The sequence below is a fragment of the Leucopleurus acutus genome (assembly GCF_964270905.1).
Source record: "Leucopleurus acutus genome assembly, chromosome: 1".
Classification (NCBI taxonomy): Eukaryota; Metazoa; Chordata; class Mammalia; order Artiodactyla; family Delphinidae; genus Leucopleurus; species Leucopleurus acutus.
In genome coordinates, this window is record NC_139142.1 from 63,106,918 (window position 1) to 63,132,872 (window position 25,955).

At 37.5% G+C, this 25,955-nt stretch overlaps 2 protein-coding genes across 3 annotated transcripts in view; one reads left to right on the plus strand and one right to left on the minus strand.

Moving 5' to 3' along the window:
• Positions 1–20: 20 nt before the first annotated feature.
• PPP2R3C (protein phosphatase 2 regulatory subunit B''gamma) lies at positions 21–25,841 on the plus strand. Of its 2 annotated transcripts, XM_082844659.1 has the most exons (13): positions 21–146; positions 6,589–6,716; positions 9,519–9,623; positions 10,567–10,679; positions 11,089–11,186; positions 12,378–12,448; positions 15,515–15,647; positions 16,855–16,910; positions 16,988–17,063; positions 17,854–17,990; positions 20,798–20,935; positions 23,137–23,196; positions 25,024–25,840. In XM_082844659.1, the coding sequence occupies exons 1-13, from the start codon at positions 89–91 to the stop codon at positions 25,210–25,212; spliced, it is 1,362 nt and encodes a 453-aa protein (XP_082700785.1). In that variant the 5' UTR covers positions 21–88; the 3' UTR covers positions 25,213–25,840. The 2 variants fall into 2 exon arrangements, with proteins under 2 accessions (XP_082700785.1, XP_082700786.1); XM_082844660.1 differs by lacking the exon at positions 6,589–6,716 and having other exon boundaries at positions 83–146; positions 25,024–25,841.
• Positions 24,295–25,955, minus strand: part of FAM177A1 (family with sequence similarity 177 member A1) — a 28,595-nt gene continuing 26,934 nt past the window's right edge. The window contains exon 6 of the mRNA XM_082844689.1: positions 24,295–24,884. The gene's annotated coding sequence lies outside the window, so the exon portion shown is untranslated. The remainder of the gene's footprint in view (positions 24,885–25,955) is intronic.

Genomic DNA, 25,955 nt, shown 5'->3' on the forward strand with positions numbered 1-25,955 from the left:
GGGGCTGGGCAGTGTTGACGCCGGAGCTGGCAGGGGGTGGAGCGGTTAGTAAACAGCAAATGCGGGAACTGCTGGGCCGGAGTCAGCCATGGACTGGAAAGAAATTCTTCGCCGGCGGATAGCGACGCCCAACACCGGTCCAAACAGTGAGTTTGGGAGGGGCCGCCCGCAGAGAGAGCCAGGCTCTAAACTCCGGGAGGTAGTGGGGAGGATGGATGGGGAGGAGCAGCACCTGGGAGCTGTGCCTTTCGCTTCGGTAAAACCTCTCCTGACAAAGGAGGCTGACTGGGATGTGGTTTAGGGATCCAGAGAGTTTTGGGTTTTTTGTTTTTGGGTTTTTTTTTTTTTTTTGCGGTACGCGGGCCTCTCACCGTCGCGGCCTCTCCCGTTGCGGAGCACAGGCTCCGGACGCACAGGCTGAGCGGCCATGGCTCACGGGTCTAGCCGCTCCGCGGCATGTGGGATCTTCCCGGAGCGGGGCACGAACCCGTGTCCGCTGCATCGGCAGGCGGACTGTCAACCACTGCGCCACCAGGGAAGCCCTCAGAGAGTTTTGACCCACACTTCGCTGGGAAGGGATTTGCGGGAATGAAAAGCTACCTTAGCCACGCACTTGCATGGTCCTGACCTAGACTTGTGAGGGATAATTGAGAGTCCTGGCGCCATCAACCCTTTGATCCTATTAGAACCTATAATCCATTACCCCTACCGCCTTTTTATTGTCACACTTTTCACTTCCCTCCTTATCCATTTTAGACTTAATCCATTTTTCCTTATCTCTTTCCCTCTGCGTCACGTTTGTTAATCAACCTGGTTAAAACTATCTTTACTGCTTCACAACTGCATCCAGGACAGCTGAAAGTGGTTAGAGAAAAACGGAACCTTGGTGAATTTCCTCACTTTTAATTCATGTCCACTAACCTAAAGTAGGTGTTTCAGTCATTCATTTACACTTCTTCCGCGTTACCCTAGACATTCACTCTCCTACACTCTAAGGCAGCTCCTTCTCATCTCCCAAACCTCTAATCCTCGGTATGTCCTATCTACTCCTTACCTTTAGCTGATGAACTAGTATATACATTTGAGAAAGTAGAAGCAATCAAAGAGGAGTGTCACCTGTTCCCATTTACCATTTCTGTCAGCGCCCCCCCACTCCCCACCCACTATAGGCAACCGTGCACTCTGCCTTCACTGTTAAAATGGTGAACTGGCCAACCGTCCCTGTACTCCAACGCTGGATCGCGTTTCTTTCTTTTATTCACTGACTTCACTCTGGCCTTATCCTCTCCTTTATACACCATCAAATTTTCTTTCTCTACTGGTTCATTTTCATCAGCTCTGACAAACATGCTGTAATATCCCCCATCATTTAAAAAAAAATCATTTGATCTCACAACCCCCTCCAGCTTTTGCTACACTTCTCAGCACCCCTTATAGGAAAACTTCTAGGAAAATTTACCTGTACTTGTGCTTTCTCCTCCCCTTCACTCCTAAACCCACTCCATCGCATGTCTGTTATCTGGATAACCTAGGCTATAGCAGTAAACAGAAATCCTTGTCCTTGTAGAACTTACACTTCAGTGTTGGCAGAGATGATAAAATAGTAAGTAAATCGTATAGGTTTTACTTCTGTTGAAGGCTGTTTCTTTCATCAGTGTGCTAGACCCCATTTTTGCCTCCTCAAGGATGTACTCCTACAGTCATCCTCTGTCTCCTGCATCATGAGATTTTCTCTCATTCACTCCCATCAGCATATGAACATGGTGGTATTTCTCCCACCTTAGAGAAACTTTCTTAACTTCCACCTGTAGCTATGCCTCGTTATAGCAACACTTGTTAAAAGAGTTGTTGGTTGAATCTGTCGTTGTCTCTGATTCCTGCTTGTCATGATCGTCAGTGATCTTCACATTGTTGCAGTGCTCAGTTGTCCTTATTTTACTTGACCAGCCAGCAGCCCCTGCCAGGAACATAGTAGGTCACTCCCTCCTCCTACACATACTTTCTTCTCTTGCTTTCTGGGAGACACACTCTCATAGTTTTCCTACTACCTCACCAGTCATCCCTTCTCAGTCTTTGCTTTTTCTTTCTCTTCCTCCCAAGAACTTAACATTTGAGGGCCCAAGGCTGAGGCCTTGGTCAGTGTCTATTCTCTGTCTACACTCACCTTCTTACGATTTTAAATAATGTCTATTTGCTAATGTCTCCCTAATGTATACCTCTAGCCTGGACCTCATCCCAAATTCCAGGTTCATATATCTATCAATAATTGTCTACCTGACATGGCCACTTGGATCTAACATCTTAATCTTGTCTGAAATTGAACTCCCACTCTCCTTCCTAACTTGCTTGCTCGTGGTTTTCCCCATCTTAGTTGCCGACAATCGCATCTACTCAGGTCAAAACCTTTGGAGACATCTTTGACTGCTCTCTTTCTCCAAAACCCACATCCAGTGTGTCAGCAAATCCTGGGACTAAAAAGAAAATATATCCAGAATAAATTTACTCCTAGCCACCTCCATTGCAGCCACCCTGGCCCACGCCACCGCCATCTGTCACCTGGATTACTGCATTAGCCTCTTAATTCCTTCTGGTGGCTCTCACCCTCATCAGAATGAAAGCCAAGGTCTTTCCAAAGGCCTAGTGGCCTGCCCCCCCATTATCTGGTGTCCCTCGTCTCCTGCTATTCCCTCTGGCTCATTCTGCTGCAACTGCACTGGCTGCCTCCCTCTTCCCTGCACACACCAGGGACACTCCCATTTTCGTGCGTTGGCACTGGCTGTTCCTTCTTCCTGGAATGCAGTTCCCCCTGGATATCTGGATAGGCAGCTTCCTCACCTTCTTTTTTTTTTTTTTTTTTTTTTTTTGGTCAATTTTATCTCAGTGAGAGAGTCAGTATCCCTGACACTGTTGAAAGCTGCATGTGTGTATGCACTCATGCACTCACACATATACTTGTGTATCCCTAGAATAGTTGAATGATGTAATTAAAGTGACTCTTGGGATTTGGGCTCAGGTGATTGGATGATAGTGGGACCACTTACTGAGATGGAAATATGGAATTAGAAGAAGAGTAGTAAGGTGAGGGATAGGGAAAGTTATTCTAGGTATGTTGGAGCATGAGGATGAAAATATTTTGTTTTGAATGCGTGAGTTTAGTGCAATGTCTGGGTTAGTGACATAGGTTTGGGGCTTAGAGGTTAAACTATGAAAGTTGAAATGATAGAGGAAGAAGATTAAGAAAAAAGAAGAGGGACTTCCCTGGTCGCGCAGTGGTTAAGAATCTGCCTGCCAATGTGGGGGACACGGGTTCGAGCCCTGGTCCGGGAAGATCCCACATGCCGCGGAGCAACTAAGGCTATGCTCCACAGCTACAGAGCCTGTGCTCTAGAGCCCGCGAGCCACAGCTACTGAGCCCACGTGCCACAACTACTGAAGCCCGTGCGCCTAGAGCCCGTGCTCTGCAACAAGAGAAGCCACCACAATGAGACGCCTGCGCACCACAACGAAGAGTAGCCCCTGCTCGCCACAACTAGAGAAAGCCCACGTGCAGCAACGAAGACCCAACACGGCCCAAAATAAATAAATTTATTTAAATAATAATAATAAATAAAATAAAAGTGGATATATGTATGTATATAACTGATTCACATTGCTATACAGCAGAAACTAACAAAACATTGTAAATCAACTGTACTCCAATAAAAATTGGAATAAAGACAGACAATAAGTAGATCAGTTAAATAAAAAAAGAAAAAAGAAGAAATAGCCATAAAATAGGAGAATCAACAGAGTGTGGTCCCATAGAAGCTACAAAAAGTTTAGAATCATGGACAGTATCAAATTTAACAGAGAAATCAAGGACAGGTGTGTCCATTAAACTAAACAATTAGGTCACATGTTGCCCTGGCAGTTTCTGTAGAGTGGCAGGATTGTATAAAGAGATAGTGAGAGGTAAGAAAGTAGAGATCACCAACACAGGCCTTTCATTTGAGAAAGTGGATGAGGAAGAAGGAATTATGTGTGGCAACAGGTAGAAAGGAAGGAGTTTTGCGGAGGAGATGGGACAATGAGGGGTTAGCCTTGGGTGAGAGAAGAGCTACGTTTTCCCCTGAAACTGGCAGGAAGAACGTAAGATGCAGATTTGATACCTTCCTGTCCTCCCACTCCACTTAGATGTTTGTGGGTATCCATGCCCAGTAGACTCAGTTGTTGGTGAACTGGGTGGGATTCTCATCTGTTGAGGGTGAACACAGGGGGCTTGAGGAATGTAGTGAAAGTCTGGAGCAGTCAGTCACCAAGAGGACATCAGGCGCAAATAAAATATGTATTGGTGGTTTGGGGAGGCTGAGTTATTAGTAACCATGAAATAAATTTGTGGGACCAAATATTTGCAAAATTTGGCAGTTTTCTCCAGCACCATTGAGCATTAGTAAACAGATTATAAAATTGGTCCAAGGTTAAAAATTAACAAGGCAGATATGGCAGAAACGCAGGCAGGAGTTTCGGGGAACAACTACACGCATGTTGGGAAGAAAGTGAGACCAAGAAGAGGAAAAACTTTTGAGAAAACAGATCACAGAATTGAAGATCTCAATGAGGCTGAAGTGCAGTGAGGTTTTGGTAACCATAAGCTTGTTTTCTATGTCTGAGTCTCTTTCTGTTTTGTAAATAAGTTCATTTGTATCTTTTTTTTTCATATTCCGCATATAAGCGATATCATATGATATTTGTCTGACTTCACTTAGTTTGATAATCTCTAGGTCCATCTATATTGCTGCAAATGGCATTATTTCATTCTTATGATGGATTAATATTCCATTGTATATATATACCACATCTTCTTTATCAATTCATCTGTCAATGGACGTCTAGGTTGCTTCCATGTCTTGGCTATTGTTAATAGTGCTCCAGTAGTGAACATTGGGGTGCATGTATCTTTTCAAATTACAGTTTTCTCCATATATATGCCCAGGAGTGGGATTATAGGATCATATGGTAACTCTATTTTTAGTTTTTTAAGGAACCTCAATACTGTTCTCCATAGTGGCTGTATCAATTTAAATTCCCACCAACAGTGAAAGAGGGTTCCCTTTTCTCCACACCCTCTCCAGCATTTATTATTTGTAGCCTTTTTGATGATGGCTATTCTGACTGGAGTGAGGTGATACATCATTTTAGTTTTGATTTGCATTTCTCTAATAATTAGCAATATTGAGCATCTTTTCATGTGCCTGTTGGCCATCTGGATGTCTTCTTTGGAGAAATGTTTATTTAGATCTTCTGCCCATTTTTTGATTGGAATGTTTGGTTTTGTTGGGTTTTTTGGGGGTTTTTTTTTTTGGTATTGAGTTGTATGAGCTGTTTGTATATTTTGGAAATTAATCCCTTGTTGGTCTCATTGTTTGCAAATATTTTCTCCCGTTGTGTAGGTTGTCTTTTCGTTCTGTTTATGGTTTCCTTTGCTGTGCAAAAGCTTTTAAGTTTAATTAGGTCCCTTTTGTTTTTATTTCCAATACTCTAGGAGATGAATCCAAAAAGATATTGCTGCGATTTATGTCGGAATGGTCTATGTTTTCTTTTAGTAGTTTTATAGTCTGTGGTCTTACATTTAGGTCTTTAATCCATTTTGAGTTTATTTTTGAATATGGTGTTAGAGAATGTTCTAATTTCATTCTTTTACGTGTAGCTGTCCAGGTTTCCCAGCACCACTCATGGAAGAGACTGTCTTTTCTCCATTGTATATTCTTGCTTCCTTTGTCATAGATTTATTGACCCTAGGTGCATGGGTTTATTTCTGGGCTTTCTATCCTGTTCCATTGATCTGTATGTCTGTTTTTGTGCTAGTGCAGTGAGGTTTTGAATAACAACCAGAAGGAGAGAAAATTTTTGAGAGTATATTAGAGTTTAAGATTTCAGAACAGGAACAGGTAAGATCTGTGGTCTTTTTGAGTGAACAGAGTGCAGTAGAGGTGGAAGCCTTCAGAGTTGAGGGGGCACCTTCACCCACCTAAATGTTTATTCTTCCGTAATGATTGCAGGTGAAGAAAGCTGTGCACCAGTCTCATGGTTCATGGTGGAGGAATGGCTAAATGAGATGGCCATCTGCCAGCAGCAAGCAGGTTGGGTAATAGCACCCTGAGGTGTGAACTTCAGATAGGTAGAGGAATAGTGACTATGACACTGAAACTCCCATGAGGTCAAGGGCTGTGCCTGCTTTCTCGCTGCTCTAGCCCCAATGTCTAGTGCAGTGCTCTGTTTGGAGTAGGTGCTCAGTGAGAACTTTTGATTGAATGAATTAGAACATGTCAGGTCTATAAGAGAGGCAATGACTTGAGAAAGAGACAAGTATAGTGATAAAAATAAGCGGAGGGAGCATCTGAGAACTGGTTGAAGATGTAGAGGAGGCCGTTTCCGTTGAAGATAGTGATTCTTGGTATTTCAAGAAAGTTAATATAGATGCTTAGTGTCTAAGTACAATTGTGAAGGCCTTTTTTGTACTGTAATTAGACCATAGTGTATAGATGTCTTGAAAACAATATTGTTTGATTTTAAAAGTGCTTTCCCCTCCTTAACGTGTTTTGTTACCAGAAAAAAAAAGTGAACAAGAATTAAAAGATGAAGAAATGGATTTATTTACCAAGTATTACTCAGAATGGAAAGGAGGTAGAAAAAACACAAATGAATTCTATAAGACCATTCCCCGGTTTTATTATAGGGTAAGTGGTATCTAAGCAAATGTCTTGCAGAGTTTGTAAATGAAATGTAATTTTTCAAATGGGATTAAAAATCTTATATTTTATAAATAAACAAATTGATTATATTTTAAATTTTGTACATTTATTGTTTCATTCTAGTTGACCTTATTATTTTTGACCTGATTAAATCTTGGTTTTTCATATAAGTAGGTATAAAAACACAAAGTTGTTATTTGCCACTTTTTTTGAACTGTAGGCTTTTTCCTTCCTCCTAATTTTTATTATGGATGTTAGTAGTAGGTATTCTTTTGGATTATGTTGCCAGGCTTTCTATAAGACTTAGATTTACTTGGCTGATCACAATTTTTAACTTTGTCTTTTACTCATAAGGTGTAAAATGTTTTGCTCAAGGCTAAACTGAAAAATAGATTGAGAGTGGAAAACAAATTTTAAGAGTTATACTTAATTATATGTTTCCTTGTGCCAAAATGGTAAAGAAGGCTTTGAGGAGGGTTATAGATAAAACAGTAAGACTTTAAGAAAGATATTTACAGCTGAAATTGAAGGCTTCTGAAAAGAATAAGTCCTATTTAGTATTATGGGAAATGTAACTACTATAGAAAAGTTAACTTTGGAATTTTAGCTGAATATCTCTTAAACCTGTTACCTCCTAAACTCAATTAATTACAACATTATTTGCAAAGAAAGTAAATATTTTGTTTTGCTTGCATCAAGGAGTGAGGTAGATTATCCAGATAATTTTAACTTATTTCTTCAAGTACAAACTTTTTCGTACTTGTGTACATGTGAACCATTTTACTGGAAACTTTTTTGTAATACTATATGTCTCCCAGACTTTTAAGAATTATATGACTAATACACGTTTGTCATGGAAAAGAGAAAAAACAGGTAAAGTTGATATTTTCCCATAATAACTTTGCCCAGAGATGTAAATAAACATTTTTACATGAATCCTTCTACATATTTCTATATATGTGTGTGTGTGTGTGTGTGTGTGTGTGTGTGTGTGTGTAACAAAAATGGGGTCACATCATACATACTGCTGTTGCTTTTTTGCATTTCACACTTTCTTAATCAGAGGCAGTTAGACAACTGAGAATTTTTTATAGTCTCAGGGAGTGGGAAGAGGACTGCCATTTATTGAGTGTCTACGTACTTCAGAGCATTTTATATTCATTATTTCATGTAATCAGGATTGTGAAAGCATTATCTTACTAACCCAGGAACAGCCCTCAGATGCTGACATTACTCCATTCCCGGGACTCAACTTTCCTGTATTTCTAGTACCAACCATCCCCTTGTGTTTTCTGAGGGAATCCCCTTTTCCCCCATTTCCATCTCTTCTCTGACCTCTTCCAGATCCCAAATGGTTTCTGGTCTGCAGATGTGGATTTGTGGGATGTTCTTTCCCTTGTTTCTTCTTCCTCTACTTCCACTCCACTGCTTTAGAGAAACCACCTGTCATCTTTGGTCACCACTTCTCTCCTTGGCTGGTTAGCTGGTTGACTAGCCACTGGAGCACAATCCCAGTCTCAGCCCCAGCCTCACCTCCTAATGCATATTCCTTCTCCATCCCTTTTGATGGGAGGGATGGCATCTTAGTTCTTAGAAATAAAAAGTGAAAACCATAGCCCCCAATTTGGACTGTGGGTTACTTAGCTACATTTAATGGGGCAAAGTTACAGAAAAGTAAGAAGAAATCCTCAAAGCAAATTGTTTGAAGTTGTTAGAATGAGTCATTTTAAAGCCCTGCTTAGGGAAATCACCACAGAAGGACGAACCTCTGCTTTGGAGGCCAACTAGTAGACATCGGCTTAATTATCTCTAGGAAGTAATGTGACCCAGTCTCAAAAAGCATACTTGGCTAAAACTGTCGCTCTTCAGCCAATCCTAATTTAGTTCTTTATTAGTCTAAGGTTACAATGGGAACAGTGCTCTACAAATATAAAATGAAACTTGAGCTACATTGAGAAAATAGGAAAAGTGGTGGTCATAAAGTAAAATAAGAGCATGACATTCGGATACATTTAGTTTGGGGATGGTTATCCTACGTTGAACATCTGTCATAGTACTTTACTCCTAGCAGTCACTAGGAAATAGCATTAAAGTCTACTTAATTGGGAGAGGTATCTAACTACCCAGTGATGGAAATGAGATGGAGAAGAGAAAATACACTAAATCCCTGATGTCAGAAGACCCAGATTCAAATTTTGTTACTTTAGTTGCACAACTTTGAGCAAGTCATTAACATTAGGTGTGAAATTGAGGGGACAGAGGAGTACAGGGAACCAAACCAAACGACTCATAAGAAATTAAGACAGACTTGGACTCTGAAGATTTAAATCTTTAGTCTGGGACTGGCTAACTGCATATGTATTCTTGATAAAGTCATCCATCTCTTGATTTCCTCACCTCTAAATTGAGTATGATGAAATGCATCTCACAGGGCTAGTAGGATTAAATTAGAATGAGTGTATTGATGCCTGATATATTATGGGCACATACTAAATGTTGTGTTTAATTTTTAAGTAAACCTGTATGGATCTAAATAAAGAAACTTGGGCTAGATGGTTAGCCTTTTCCAGGCAGAACTGGCTTCACTGATCACTGAATTCTCTGTGGATCTCTTTTTATTAAATGAACTTTTTAAATAAATGATGACCTGAAATTAAGCAAGATTGAGATACAAAAAGTAATTTTGAGACAGTAGTATACATAGTTTTTTATGAGGCCAAATACATTTTACATAACCCAATAGTCTAGAATTTAAGTGTAGAAATTAACTCTACAGTGTATTTTTAGCTGCCAGCTGAAGATGAGGTCTTACTACAGAAATTAAGAGAAGAATCCAGAGCCGTCTTTCTACAAAGGAAAAGCAGGGAACTGTTAGATAATGAAGAATTACAGGTAAGAATGGAATAAAAGGTTGCTTTGGAGGTTCACCATTTCTTATTTGTACTACATGTGTCATGTGGGATCTTGGGGTGCCTAAATGGAGCCAGTAGTGCAGTGACTGAAAGCACAGGCTCTGTAGCGATGGTTCCCACCAGAATCAGCTGCAAAGCTTGTGTGTCCCAAGGATAGTTTTGTATTGTTTTTTAAAGTGCATAGGTGATTTTTTTTTTTTTTTTTTTGCGGTACGCGGGCCTCTCACTGTCGTGGCCTCTCCCGTTGCGGAGCACAGGCTCCGGACGTGCAGGCTCAGCAGCCATGGCTCACGGGCCCAGCCGCTCCGCGGCATTGTGGGATCTTCCTGGACCGGGGCACGAACCCGTGTCCCCTGCATTGGCAGGCAGACTCTCAACCACTGCGCCACCAGGGAAGCCCTCCATAGGTGATTTTAATGTGTGGCCAAAGTTGAGAACCACTACTATAGGGAGTAATATTAAGAAGACTATCATCTCCTATTATCCTTTTGATTACTAATAACATGATAAAAAATAGCTAGCATTGGACTTCCCTGGTGATCCAGTAGTTAAGACTCCACGCTTCCAGTGTAGAGGGTGTGGGTTCGATCCCTGGGCAGGGAAGTTCCGCATGCCATGTGACATGGCAAAAAAAAAAAAATAGCATTTATTGAGTGTTTACTAAGTTCTAAAATTTTCATATACTGTTCCTCTTTAATCTGTGTAACTATATGATGTAGACACTGTTATCCTTACTTTACAGATGAGAATTGAAACAGAAACTTTAAGTCTACTGTCCAAGATCACAGAGCAGGGCTGGGATTTAAACCCTTGCATTTTGACCCTACAGTAGTCTATCACTTTAATGGAAATAACACATTTAACTACATTTTTAAATTTTGTGCAGTTGATTATAACATCTTAATTTCTGCAATTCTCCTAAGAACTTATGGTTTTTGCTGGACAAGCACCAGACACCACCCATGATTGGAGAGGAAGCAATGATTAATTATGAAAATTTTTTAAAGGTTGGTGAAAAAGCTGGACCAAAGTGCAAGTAAGAATAATATGATTAACAAAGGAGTATGTTATGTTAAGCATTTTAAATGCCTCAAGTAAATGTTAATGAAAATTTAAGTCAATAATATGATAATTTGAGTCAGCTTTTCATTAAACTAATAAAGTTTAATAAAATTATTTACAGTCAAGAAAATTACATTGGTATAAAGTTATTAAAAGAAATAATATAGCTTATTTACAGCATTATAGGTCCTCATTCTTAAGACAATAGAATTAAAGATGTATGGCTTAACATTTTCAGTTTTGAACTATAGTTCTCACTTTGATTTTTTTCCCACCACTTTGATTTTTAATTGTTTGAATTTATGCTGTTGTCTGCTAAATCATACAGAAGTCATTTTTATATTACATTGGCAGATGATTTAATCTTTATTTCCTTTCCTTAGGCAATTTTTCGCAGCAAAAGTCTTTGCTAAACTCCTTCATACAGATTCTTATGGAAGAATTTCCATCATGCAGTTCTTTAATTATGTCATGAGAAAAGGTGATTTCATTTTCATTGTACTTGAACTCCTTCTATCTGGGAATCAAGTAGGTTTCCAGTCAGTGCTTTTATAGTATCCCTTCCATGTCAAACAACTCTTAGTAAATTTGAATAACAGAATTCTTGTCTTTTGACCAAGATTTGTTTTCCTATTATTATGATTCTCTCCTGGAACTTACTAGAGCTGAAAGTTTCTACCATACATTTGGGTTCATTATTATAAAAAACAAACAAAACAAAAGCCTCATGTATCTTGAAGATACTAGCTAACTAGATATATCAAAAGCTGAGGGGGCTTCCCTGGTGGTGCAGTGGTTGAGAATCTGCCTGCCAATGCAGGGGACACGGGTTCGAGCCCTGGTCTGGGAAGATCCCACATGCCGCGGAGCAGCTGGGCCCATGAGCCACAATTACTGAGCCTGCGTGTCTGGAGCCTGTGCTCCGCAACAAGAGAGGCCACGATAGTGAGAGGCCCGCGCACCGCGATGAAGAGTGGCCCCCGCTTGCCGCAACTAGAGAAAGCCCTTGCGCAGAAATGAAGACCCAACACAGCCATAAATAAATAAATAAATAAAAACTGTCAACAAGTAAAAATAAATAAACACTAAAAAAAAAAAAAAGCTGAACCAAGAGTTTTAATGGATGGTTATTTGAAATACTTTAATTCACTGGTAATTTTATTTTGCCAATATATTACAGGTTGAGTTGCCTGAGAGGATAATTTCAAACTCACAACTGTAGCATCATCTCAAGGAGTATTTATTAAACAAGTTGGAATTGTTATGATTCCTATAAGTTCCATAATGACCTGTCAAGTCCTGTGTGTACCAGCTTTAATATTTGGTTGTGGTAATTAACCTCAGTAGAATAAAAGCTGCTTCATTAAAGGCATAATATCAGAACTCCTGTTTTGGTGGAACACCAGTATTCTCAAGGGCATCAACTTTACTGTCACTTTAGGCATGGTAGAATTGTTGATATCTGCAGTTAATTCTATGGTATATTTATTTTGTTTCAAACAATTTTTGGATTAATGAGATAAGTAATACATGTGAGAAAAATATGTTTATAGAGTCATTAAATTAGCTTGTCTCTCTAATCTATCTCCTTTTATGCATATATATATATATATATATATACACTAAAGGATAAATCTTAATAATTATATTTCATTTTCTTTTTTATTGTCAGTTTGGCTTCATCAAACAAGAATAGGCCTCAGTTTATATGATGTTGCTGGACAAGGGTATCTCCGGGAATCTGTAAGTATTAACCTACTTTAATAAATGCTAGACACCAAAATGCTAAACAGTAGTTATCACTGGGTGTTGAGATTACAGATAATTCTTATTTTGTTTTTGTTTCTCTGCTTTGTTTGTTTTTACAAATAACGTGTTACTAAAGAACTTTTTAAGTGTATATTGGTCACAAAAATTCCTTTCTAAATTCTTTTTCTCCAACCTTTAAAGAAAAAAAAGCCTTTTAAAGGAGAAGAAAAGAATGTAATGTTTTAACTGGATTAAAAATCATTGAAGAAACAGTGAAAAACTTTTGGTTATTCATGAGTGTTATCAGTGTATGACTGTTTTAAAATGTAAGGGCCAGTAGTTTTTCCTTTTTTAGGAAATATAAGAAAAATAATGTGACTATAGTCCCACCTGCAGGTTTGGGTTGTAAGGTCAGTTACCAAGAGGCTATTTATTTCCCATTAGGCACTAATTTGGTTATCAACAGGTTATCAACAGAGAATTATAGCCTCATGATCCAAATCACTATTCTTGTAAGTGTGGGTATCTCAATTATATGGGGACTTCCCTGGTGGTCCAGTGGTTAAGACTCCGAGCTTCCAAGGCAGGGGGCCCAGGTTCGATCCCTGGTCGGGGAACTAAGATCCCACATGCTGCGCAGCGTGGCAAGCAAGCAAATAAATAAATAAGTAAATCAATCAATCTATATCTTCTTTTCAGCTCAGGCTTTTTTTCCCAAATATATACAAAGGGGTAAGGGAGTTATGCATAAATATGAACCAGGTTAATTAATCACTTAAATAAATATTCAGATATAAAATTTAAAGAGATGTAAATTCCCTGTTATAGTTTATGTTTCCTGTTATAATTTGTTGCACTCTGTTTTATCCAGATTTCTATAGATAGAATCTGTTAGCTCATACTGGATATTTACACTTAAAAACCTTTCTAGGGCCACAGTATAATTCTTGTCCTTTAAGGTTCAGATCAGCTTGACAGTAAAAGGTTCTTGCAAGATGTATTGAACAGCAGTTGATACTTACTCAGGTCAGATATTGGAGTACTTCTATAGCTCTGAGAATTCTTGTCAGCCATTAGTTGGTTTACAAAACAAACTTTTCTTGCCTCTTCCCATGAATGGAAACAAAAATTGAAAGAAGAATGGGAGGAAGAGAGAGAAAAGCAACAGTATATCTCTGTAGTTGTGTTTAAAAGGGAGTAATGTTCCCTTCTCTCAATGAAAGAAAACATTTCTCTCAAAGAAAAGAAGTAACTCTCCTAACCTTGGCACTTTGCCTTTTGAAACCAGATTTTGTGTCTCCCTTATTTAAAAGACAGTAATTTCCAGAGCCAACATCTGTAATTTGAGTAGTATAGGCAAACTCTCATTCACTTACTAAATCTTATTAAATAAGCAATTACCAAACACTTATTTGTGCCAGGTACATTGCTAAGCCTTACTCTTATGGTGCTTTTTTCCTAGCAGAGTGGGGAGGCAGACACTAAATTATCAGCAACATGATTTCAAAGAGTGACAAGTTCTAAGGAGAAAATAGGGTACTAGGAAAGTGTATGACTGGGGTTGGGGAACTATTTTAGATAAGATGGAAGAGGTGCCTCTTTGAGATAGTGATTGAGTTTTAGCCATGAAGGATGAGAAAGAAGCCAGCCTTATGAAAATGTAATACAGAAGGAACAGCAAGTTCAGTGTCCGCAAGGCACAGTTAAACCTGACCTGTTCTAGGAGCAGAAGGAAGCCAGTGTGGCTGGAGCATATGAGCGAGGGTTAGAGTGACAGGAGGTGAAGTTGGAGAAGTAGGCAGGGCCACATATTGGGTTGTTAGACCATGATAAAGAGTTTGGATTTTATATTGAGACTAATGGGAAGACATCAGAATTTTTTTTTTTTTTTTTTTTTTGCGGTACGCGGGCCTCTCACTATTGTGGCCTCTCCCGTTGCGGAGCACAGGCTCCGGACGCGCAGGCTCAGCGGCCACGGCTCACGGGCCCAGCCGCTCCGCGGCATGTGGGATCTTCCCGGACCGGGGCACGAACCCGTGTCCCCTGCATCGGCAGGCGGACTCTCAACCACTACGCCACCAGGGAAGCCCAGCCATCAGAATTTTTAAGCTGAATCTGTCAGGATATGGTTTACATTTTATTTTATTTATTTATTTTTTGGCCATGTGGCTTGTGGGATCTCAGTTCCCCGGCCAGGGATTGAACCCTGGCCACGGCAGTGAAGTTCCGGGCTCCTAACCACTAGACCACCAGTGAACTCCCTGGTTTACATTTTTAAAAATTACTGGATGTGTGGAGAACGAATTGTAAAGAGCCTAGAGTCAAAGAAGAAATAATTAGGAAATTACTCTGGTTGTCCAGGTGAGAGATGATAGTGGCCCAGACCAGGGTGATGTCTGTAGAAGCCAGTAATAGATTAATTTAGTATATATTTTGGACACACACACCCCAACAATGACAAAAAGTTGCTGCTGGATTAGATTTTGGGGGTAAGGGGTGGGGGCCTTGGTGAAGAAAAGGTAGGAACCAAGTTTAACTTTTTTACTTTGAATAAATGGTGGAATAGGGGAATATGGGTGAGGACCAGGGTTGGGGATAATAAGAGTCCAATTTTGGACACACCATGTTTGAGATGCCATCTGTTCTACAACTAAATTATAAAGTGTCTCAAATGAACTAGAAGCATTATACTTTACAATGGATAAAGCAAAAGTAATGAAATTATTAAAATAAATATAAGAAACCATGAGAGGCTTTTAAATATATAATCTTGGAATAGGGAAAGCCTTTCTAAGTATGACGAAGCTCAGAAGTCTAAAAAACAATAAGTCCAGCTAAATTTTTAAAAATCTGAGAGCAAAGACCATCATAAACAAAGTTAAAAGAAAACAACAAGCCAAGAAAAATATCTGAAACTCAGTCACAAATGAATTTATTTCATCATTCATATAGTTTTAATACTGAATAATTTTTAGGACTGAAATTATATTCCAGTATCTCATGAAGAAACAAGATCAGACATTTAACCCTTTCAAGTTTTATTTTGTTTTGTTCTTTCAGGATTTAGAAAACTACATATTGGAACTTATCCCTACTTTGCCACAATTAGATGGGCTGGAAAAATCTTTTTACTCCTTTTATGTTTGTACAGCAGTTAGGAAGTTCTTCTTCTTTTTAGACCCTCTAAGAACAGGTAAAAGAAAATCTTATCTAACTTAGATATTATGAGATTATCGTTACTTCTAAATCTCAATAACTAGAGAAAAGTCTTTAAAATGTTATTTATTTTCCTAACATGTTATTGCCATTAATATATAAATCTTTTGACATGTAGATCTTTTGATTTACTTGTGCCAACCATAATCAGCTGTGTGACAGTGGGTATATCACCTAACCTTTTTACAATGTTTTCATCTCTAAAATGAAGTATATTCTCTCCAGATCTAAGAAGCCAGGTATTCTGATATAATTTGCTATCCCTGATAGGTAATATACTGGAGCATTATTCTTTTTGATCAAAAATATGAATTGGGAGATAGGAGGACCATTTAGCCATGATGTGTTTTTCTCATTTTCAAGTTAACTATCCTATATGAGGATCAGATTTGTAAATTTTGCCTCATTAACAGTACATTTATCAACTATTCTAACCTGCTAGGCTTAAATACATGTGTCTGGGACAGAGGCCCAAATCAAAGCCCCTGATACTCCTTCTGTCCTTGAAACTGCAGCTGTGAGTCCATCACAGAATGGGGTAGCTGTCAGTTTTTTTAAACGCCTCCATTATAGGCACACACACATCTTTTTCCTTGGAAATTTACACAATAATAATAGCCAACAGTTTTGACTGTTTATTATGTACTAAGTACTGTGCTAAGCATTTTACATAGATTCTTTCATTTTCTTCTCATAACTCCATTAGGAAGGTATTATTACCCACATTTTATGTGTGAAGCAACTAAGACTTAGATGGATTGCATGTTTAGGAGTGGCATTTAAATCCCATCTCTCTTAACCACGCCTCTCTACTGCTTTCTATTCCAGAACCTGCAAAGGAAAACTGGAAGCAGTCTCCTTATTTGACTACTGACAGTATCATATCCATAACCACAAAAAAATTAACACAACTTTTTTTGGAATCTGGTCTCAATGTAATTTTGGAATTTCTCAATTGGATGTATATAGTTGGGGGTATATAGGTAGACATACCTATATGAGATTTTATTAAATATTCCCTGCAGATTTCCCTTTTCACAGAAATACATAGTAAGGACTTTGGAGCATGAGAGCTAGGAAGTTTAAAATATCAATTGTGCGGTTGCTCTTCTAAAATAATACTTTTATAAAATTGAGTTGCTCTTGTTTTTAAAATTAAGTTATTGTGTTTATGTTCTTTAAAGGGAAGATAAAAATTCAAGATATTTTAGCATGCAGCTTCCTAGATGATTTATTGGAGGTAAACATGTTTTTAAACTACTTAATTATATCACTTCACAGTTGCTATCTTCTAATTATGTCTCTATGCTCATATAGTTAAGGGATGAGGAACTGTCCAAGGAGAGTCAAGAAACAAATTGGTTTTCTGCTCCTTCTGCCCTACGGGTGTATGGTATGTTCCTATAGTAATGCTATAATTTGAATTATCCGTTCCTCAGTTAATGTTTCATTAACTGGTGTTCAAAGGACAGTTTTATACATAGCCTAATTTACCTTAAGATCAAAGTATTCTAATTTCCTTAAGAGCTTATATTCTAGATTATTAAATTTTACTTGTTTAAATACCAGCGTTTTATATTTTTGTCACTCTTATTTAAGTTAGTACATTTCTAACACTTTAACATAAAGAATGTAGTTTGACTTTTTTATTGTTGACTCAGGAACATTATTATGAACATCACCTGTGATCTTGCATTGTGATAAAATGCTACTCTCAGGGTCCACAGAGGGGTGTGTTTTAGGGCCTAGTTTGCTTTTTTTCTTGAATTTCATTAGTCTGTTTCATTGTCCTTTTGGGTGGTCTTGTGACTCATTTTGGCAACCTTGACCTCTGCTTTCAAGTTCCAGCATTTCAGTGATTTATGTTGGTTGACCCCTACCTCCATCTAATTTAGAATCCTAGGAAAGTTATAAAAGGTTGCAAACTGAAAACAAGTAATGATGTAAGTGAAATAGCATAAAGGCATGACCTTTATGATGAGTTTTCTTTGACTGGTTCTGGCTTAACAGTTGTTCTGATAGAGATTGCAGGGATAGCAGATGTCTACCATGACTGTAACATAATTAGTTTAAAAATCAGAATATTAACCAATAAAAATAACTTTTTGTTAGTGTTTATTCTTTTGTCTTTTAGTTAGAACTTTATTTTGGTCATATGTGTCTTTATCATCTTTCTCCCCAAGGCCAATATTTGAATCTTGATAAGGATCACAATGGCATGCTCAGTAAAGAAGAACTCTCCCGCTATGGAACAGCAACCATGACCAATGTCTTCTTAGACCGTGTTTTCCAGGAGTGTCTCACTTATGATGGAGAAATGGTAGTAGTTTAAATCTCTAAGTTTTAAAAATTTAGGCTCCCACAATTTCCAAAAGCCTTTTTTTTAAAATTGAAATATAGTTGACTTACAATGTTATATTAGTTTCATGTATACAACATAGTGATTCACTGTCCTTATAGATTACATACCAAAGTTATTGTAAAATATTGACTATATTCCCTGTGCAGAGATTTCATTATTTTTTATGGCTGAGTAGTATGCCATTGTATATGTATACCATATCATCTTTATCCATTCATCTGTCGATGGACACTCAGGTTGCTTCCATATCTTGGCTAATGTAAATAATGCTGCTGTGAACATTGGGGTGCATGTATATTTTCAAATTAGTGTTTCCATTTTCTTCAGATAAATACCCAGGAATGGAATTGCTGGATCATATAGTAGTTATATTTTTAATTTTTTGAGGAACCTCCATAATGTTTTCCGTAGTGGCTGCACCAGTTTGCATTCCCACCAGCAGTGCATGAGGGTTCCCTTTTCTGCATATTCTTGCCAACACTTGTTAGTTATCTTTTTAATGGTAGCCATTCTGACAGGTGTGAGGTAATATCTCATTGTGGTTTTGCTTTGCATTTCCCTGGTGATTAGTGATGTTGAGCATCTTTTCATCTGCATGTTGGCCATCTGATGTCTTCTTCAGAAGAATGGCTCCTGGGCTTCCCTGGTGGCTCAGTGGTTAAGAATCCGCCTGCCAATGCAGGGGACACGGGTTCAGGCCCTGGCCCAGGAAGATCCCACATGCTGTGGAGCAACTAAGCCTGTGCACCACAACTACTGAGCCTGTACTCTAGCGCCCTCAAGCCACAACTACTGAGCCCACGAGCCACAACTACTGAAGCCCGTATGCCTAGAGCCCGTGCTCCGCAACAGAAGCCACTGCAATGAGAAGCCCACACACTGCAACGAAGAGTAGCCCCCGCTCACTGCAACTAGAGAAAAGCAACGAAGCAGCAACAAAGACCCAAAGCAGCTAGAAACAACAAATAAATAAAATAAAATAATAAAATAAATTTATTAAAAAAACAAAAAGAAGAATGACTCTTCAGGTCCTCTGTCCATTTTCTTAATCACAAAAGCCTTTTTCTTGATATGATACAGCATTATTTTCATATCAGTGTATAACAGTATCTTAAGAAGTATGAACTGATCAAATTATTTGAGATTTAGAACCTTTGATCTTAAGGTAAATTTGCTTAAAAACATTACTTCCTTTATGGACTCAGGGCAAACAGAAAATTTTAATATTTTCATTTCATTGTCGGTGCACCTACTGTAGAGAAGTGTGGACTAGTAAAAAAAAAAAATCTGAAAAACAGGTAAACCCTATTGACTATTTTCATATAGATGGTTCATTCATTAAATTACGAGGTCAGAGATAGTACCACATATGCCATGATTTAATTTAAATCTAAGAATCAGGTAGTATTACTCTAAGTGGCTACCTTAGCAGCTAAAGATTTGCTAACATGCACCTGTCCTTTTATCACAACAATGCAAAATACTTGAGAAGAAAATTCTAAATAGCATTTTTAAGTCACCATTCTTGCTATTAAAAATACGTGTTAAGGATCTGATAACTTTTCCAAACCAATGATGCTTAAGAAATGGTCATACTGTCAGAAGAGAATCAGGGTTTTAGGTTTTATCATTTAGCTTTAATAACAGTTTTCTAAATAATACCATCGTTAGCCAACTGCAGAGGGAAAGGTGCAAACTCTGCTTCGTGACTCCCACAGCTGCCTACAGTTAACAGTGAGGAGCTTGGAGTATGCTAATAACCTGGTGAATAAAGAAAATCAGAAGCTACAGTTAGGCATGGAGTTTAGACCATGATGAGGCTGCATCTCTAGCTCTTTATACTACAATTTATGCAGAAAAGAATTCTTAATCTTAGCCTAAGAAAATCCTTTCCAAGATTATAAACTTTTCCAAGTGAGAATCTCCCACGTACTTTACTTTTATTAAACATGCAGAAAAAGTAATCTGTGACTATCCCTTTTTCGTAGAGAAAGCTTTCTGTTCTGTTCGTGTCTTTTCAGCCTTCATTTGTACTCTCTTGCCCCCTTTTTGGATGAGAACAGTGTCAGATCACTGTAGAATATCTGGCACTCTTTTTTTAAATAAATTTATTTGTTTATTTTTGGCTGTGTTGGGTCTTCGTTGCTGCGTGCGGGCTTTCTCTGGTTGCGGAGAGCAGTGCACAGGCTTCTCATTGTGATAGCTTCTCTTGTTGCGGAGCACGGGCTCTAGGCGCGTGGGCTTCAGCAGTTGTGGCTTGCGGGCTAGTTGCTCCGCAGCATGTGAGATCTTCCCGGACCAGGGCTCGAACCCGTGTACCCTGCATTGGCAGACGGATTCTTAACCACTGCACCACCAGGGAAGCCACTCTGGCACTCTTAAGATGACTTTTTGGAAATCATCTGAATTAAAGTTTAAAACTAGTTCAGAATGACCACACCGAAATGAAAATACAAATTTAGTGGCAACATGCAAAGGTTAGTCACTGTCTGTCCATTTCAAAAGCCTAATGAATGAAAATTATGGCTTAACACAGCAAATCTCTCATAAGAAAATGAGCTGTGCCCCCTCAAACTGTCCTGTACAGATAAACTGCTATGTAGAATTCCTAGAAACCAACATTAAGTATATATTAAGTATGGATTTCTCGTTTCATATTTTTAAAAAAATTGCCATCTTTGATTACAAACATCTTCAAATCATCAGTCACTTGAAAAGTTAATTACAAATAAGGCCTCTAATGAATGTCATTTTCTTTTCTATAGGACTATAAGACCTACCTGGATTTTGTTCTTGCATTAGAAAACCGAAAAGAACCTGCAGCTCTGCAATATATTTTCAAATTGCTTGACATTGAGAACAAAGGATATCTGAATGTCTTTTCCCTTAATTATTTCTTTAGGGTAAGTCTCATTTGTGTAAATGTCTTTGTTATACAATTTGGTTTAAATTACCTACCCAATGACAATTTTATCTAACTTGGGATGTTTAAATTTAACAAAAGCGTTTTACCTAACAGATTTCAGAAGGAAATCAAGTCAGGTTTTAGTTTTGTTTTTTTCTATTTTTAAAAACATAAATGGGCTAAATCAATACTGATTTGGTTAGTCGTAGAATACCAAAACGTGTGTAAATAAACGTCAGGGGCTATTAGCCAGTGGAGATACAAACATACCTGAGAAATTGTATGCTCTTGGTGATTAAAAACTAGTATGTAAAATCCTACAGAAACTTTAATTATACAGTACAGAAAAGGTAGCTCCTTTCCACAGGAGTTTTGCACATCTGGTACCTGTAGATTCTTTTAATTGCTATGCTGTAAAAAATATAAATTTAAAAATTGGCTAGAATTGTGGGTTGCATTTCAGTGTGAAACAGATTTGCTGAAATACTTATTCTGTGCCGTAGGTGGTCTCAGAGAATAGCATGATGAGCTCTGAAGTGGAATTTGATTGTATTTTACCTGATAAGCATTCAGCTGCAGCAGGTGTAAATGTAGGAATGTCTTCCCTTTTAAGATAAATCCTAACACACCATTGTAAAGCAATTATACTCCAATAAAGCTGTTAAAAAAAGAAAAAAGAAAGATAAATCATTCCTCAGTTTGAACGGTGACTTTTCTACTTGATGGAAAGGTTTTGTACAGTAGTGTTCCATTCCATTGCCACATTTCTATAGCTAGTTTTCAGAAGACCATCCCATCTGATTTTTATATGGTTAAGATTGATAGTAAGAAGAAATTTTTTTTAAACAATAAAAATGACATTTTCACATCTTTGTCATAAGAAGTTTTCCCCCAGAGGCTTTTTCTTTTCCACTTAAAAAATTTTTGATACTTTTAAAATAACTTTGATTTCTGAGTTTCAGAGTATACATTTCATAATTTCATGTTAAATTCCCTGAAAAGCTTTCTATTATGATTTTGTAGGTAGTAATGACTGCAGATTATTATAAGGATAAATTACAATCCCAGTATTAGGATGCATTTTTTAAAAATTGAATGCTACATGGGCTTATATCAGTGGCTCATCTGAGAATATCACCCATCATAGGGATGTCCCCCACTTTAGGCAGACCTATTAAATGAAAATTCAGTTTTAGGAAAACAAAGTAAATATATCTTTTGGAAGCTAAATACTCAATCCCTTTTCATAAAGATTTTTTATAGTATCCTCTACTCTTTGAATATTAAATTTTATTTATTAAATACATTGAAAATATTTCATACCTTTATTTTATCAAAGTTTATTTAGGCTTGGTTGTATGGGCTAAGGTAAAAAGTCACTGGTGCTGAGCCCTACAGTCCTGGACTGTTCTTAGAGCCTTTGTACATCAGTATCCCAGTGAAAAAAGCTGGGCCCAGATGGTGCACTCTAGATCATTCCATCCAGGTCTCCTGCTCTAGTAGCTTCGAGTGTACTCAGATTCTCATCTGCTGCAAAGAGATGCCCTGTGCACATTCTGATATCAGTGGCACTACAGAGTAGGCACTTGGAACATATTATTTTCCAAGAATTTTAAGCTTCACATTTTCCAGTGAATGACTCCCACCTAAAACATTTGTTAGTTCAACTGCATCACAGTAGTTTCTCAGTCAGTATTTTTTTGTTAAAGTTCATAAAAGAGAAGAGTTTGAGGGAGGTTTATGTCCATTTTTTCTGTCAAGTAGAAAAGAAGGTGTAGGGTGGGAGGGGAGGTGGTGGATTGGGTGCCTTAAAGAATGGTGAAGGTATGAATAGCGTTCCTGGAAAACTGGAGAAGCAGGTCATAACAGAATTGCTAGGCCTGTTAAAGGCCCATCTGGGGTTGGAGACCATTCCTATGCAATAGTAATCTGTACCCTTGTATACTTTTTTTATGAAGTTCTCCATAGCTAAGGTGTAGGTCTAGAAAGGTTGATGGTTACACTGATCCAGTGTTTAGGTTTTCCTCAGCAGATGTGAAGCAAGGTCAAGGAATTTGAGAATATTGGCAAGAGCGGTTAAAAAGATGAGGCCTATGGTCTGAAAGGATAGGAAATGGAACTGGAAAGGGACCATGGGACAGGACAGGGAATGTTGCGTATTTTGTTTTTTATTTAAAGATTTATTTCTACTAAATACAGGCCATACAAGAACTAATGAAAATCCATGGACAGGATCCTGTTTCATTTCAAGACGTCAAGGTTACTTTTTTTCTTTAATTTACATAACACCACATAATCATTTGCATTAAATGAAGTTTTTACCTGAAAGCAACTTATGAAATACTGAACCAAATCAAGTATTTGCTGTTATTTGTTCTGAATTAATATTTAAATCATTAGAAACTGAGAACATACTTGGACTAATGATTTGTGCAGTATAAGATTTTAGCATTGTCAGTCTCATGTTCTCATTGGAAGCATTCATTCATTTTGATTGAAAACTAAGAGAATCAGTACAGCCTGTATCCTTTGGTAGTCTATTCCACTGTAAACTGAATTTGGGGGAGCTATTTAGGTTCAGGCACGTTTTTAGTCTGCTACTTCAAAGAGCTTGCTTGCTTTGGTATCTAAGGAAACATCAATATTACGGTATGAAAACTACCACTATTTGAAATACATGCTGCTACTTAGCATTTTAGTAATCAGACTTTTACCAGCTATGAACCACTTTGAGTATCCAGTATTGGTTCAGGTGAAGTAATGTAATAAAATAACCCATCCAGTTTTAACCAAGTATAATGAGATAAAGGGCTATTTTGGTTTAATATAAGTGAGAAAAATTTGGAACTATGCAACTGGCAACTTAAGAACTAGTAATTTTCAACTGCCACCAACCTGGAAAGGGAAGTTTCATATACACACAAGATTAAAAGTTCATGCATTTCGTTTACCTGAATTGTTCTAACCTTTAAAAATGCAATTTGCCTCTTTAAATGCTATTAGATACTTTGAGTGATTTTACTACAAACAGATTAGAAAACATGTACTAATTCCCCGTAAGTAATCTTATAGTACACGTCATAATATAGAAGAGGTTCTTCCATATATTCCAGTCATTTTTAGCAGTTTAGTGTCACTGTGGATGATTAGTTCTTTAATACCGAGCTCCCCCCACCCATTCCAGGTCCAGAGTAAAAGGCTGACATCTTTATTGGAAATGAAGCTTTGTCACTGTCTTGGCTCTAAAGCATTTAAGTTTTTACTTTGAGCCAAGTTTGCACTTAAATCAAGGCCTTGCTTTATCACCAGTTAGAAGACAACAGAAAAATATAAGTAGTTAGTTAACATATATTCAAAGAACACTGCATTAGTTTTGCTGCTAATTAGCTATGCAGCTTAAACTCTGAGCTTCAGTTTCTCTGTAAGACACATGCAGGCATACCTTGTTTCATTGCATTTCTTATAAATTGAAGGTTTGTGGCAACCCTAGTCAAGCAAATCTATCGGTGCCATCTTCCCAACAGCATTTGCTCACTTGGTGACTCTGTGTCACATTTTGGTAATTCTCACAATATTCTATTATTATTATTATTATTATTACATTTGTTATATGGTGATCTGTGATCTTTGGTGTTACTACTGCAAAAAGGTTACAACTCGTTGAAGGCTCAGATGGTGGTTAGCATTTTTAGCAATAAAGTATTTTTTAATTAAGGTATGTATATTTTATTAGACATAATGCTATTGCACACTTAACAGACTACAGTATAGTATAAATATAACTTTTATATGCACTGGGAAACCAAAAATTTCACATAACTAGCTTTATTGCAATATTCACTTTATGGCGGTGGTCTGGAACTGAACTCACAGTATCTCCAAGGGTATGCCTGTACCTAAGGAATCTTCCAATAAAATTTTGTGCATATAGAGAAGAGGTGGATTGCCTGTTAAATGAAAAAGAAAAAATTGGAACAAAACATTTTACATAAGCTCAAGTGCCAGCCCTGAATTTTAGATCACTGTATGATAGAAATTAAGTGAATCAGATATCAGATTTCATTGTATTTTTTTCCTCTCTTGCAGGATGAAATCTTTGACATGGTAAAACCAAAGGATCCTTTGAAAATCTCTCTTCAGGATTTAATCAACAGTAATCAAGGAGACACAGTCACCACCATTCTAATTGATCTGAATGGCTTCTGGACTTACGAGAATAGAGAAGCCCTTGTTGCAAATGATAATGAAAACTCTGCAGACCTTGATGATACATGATCTCTCAAAGACTAGACTGTATTCATTAAAATAAGCTTGAATGCTGCATGTAAAACCTTTGAAGCAGAATCCTTAGAAATGGTCTAAATAAAACACTTCATATGTCTATAGAACACAGCAAATGTTCTGGTTATTGGAATTTTGGTTGTAGTGGTCTAGAAGAAATGGGACCAAATTAGGAGTCAGTAAATTCTGGTTTCTCTTAGCTCAAATATGGCAAGTGTGAGCTGGTGAAGGTAGGAGTCCACTTTGAATCTGTATAATCTTTAGAAATAAAGGAAGTTTTAATGGAATAGTTCTGACATTAGTCACTAAGAATTGGAATACTTGAAAGATGATAGTTTAAATTATATCATTTAACCTTGAATATTCTAAAGTATTATGTATATCAAAGATTACAGACTTCCCCATTCATCAGAGTAGGGCCATTTCATTTCTGGCAAGTATTTGGACATGATGTTTATTTTAATAGAATGTTTCAATAAAAAGTATTCAAGTTAGTATTTTACTTTAATTAAAATCATTGTTATAAAAAACATTTGTCTACCTTTATTAACCAGCACAGGGTTACATTTTACAAAACTTAACTCCATTTTGTTAAGGATTTTTGTTAGAGAATTTGTTAACTAAGTGTAAAGATTCTCAGTTATACTGTTTAATTTTTAAGAGATGAAAGAAGAGAGTAGAATATCATGAACTATGATTCAGAAGGAATAGTAACTATTAAAAGGGTTGAAAAGGAA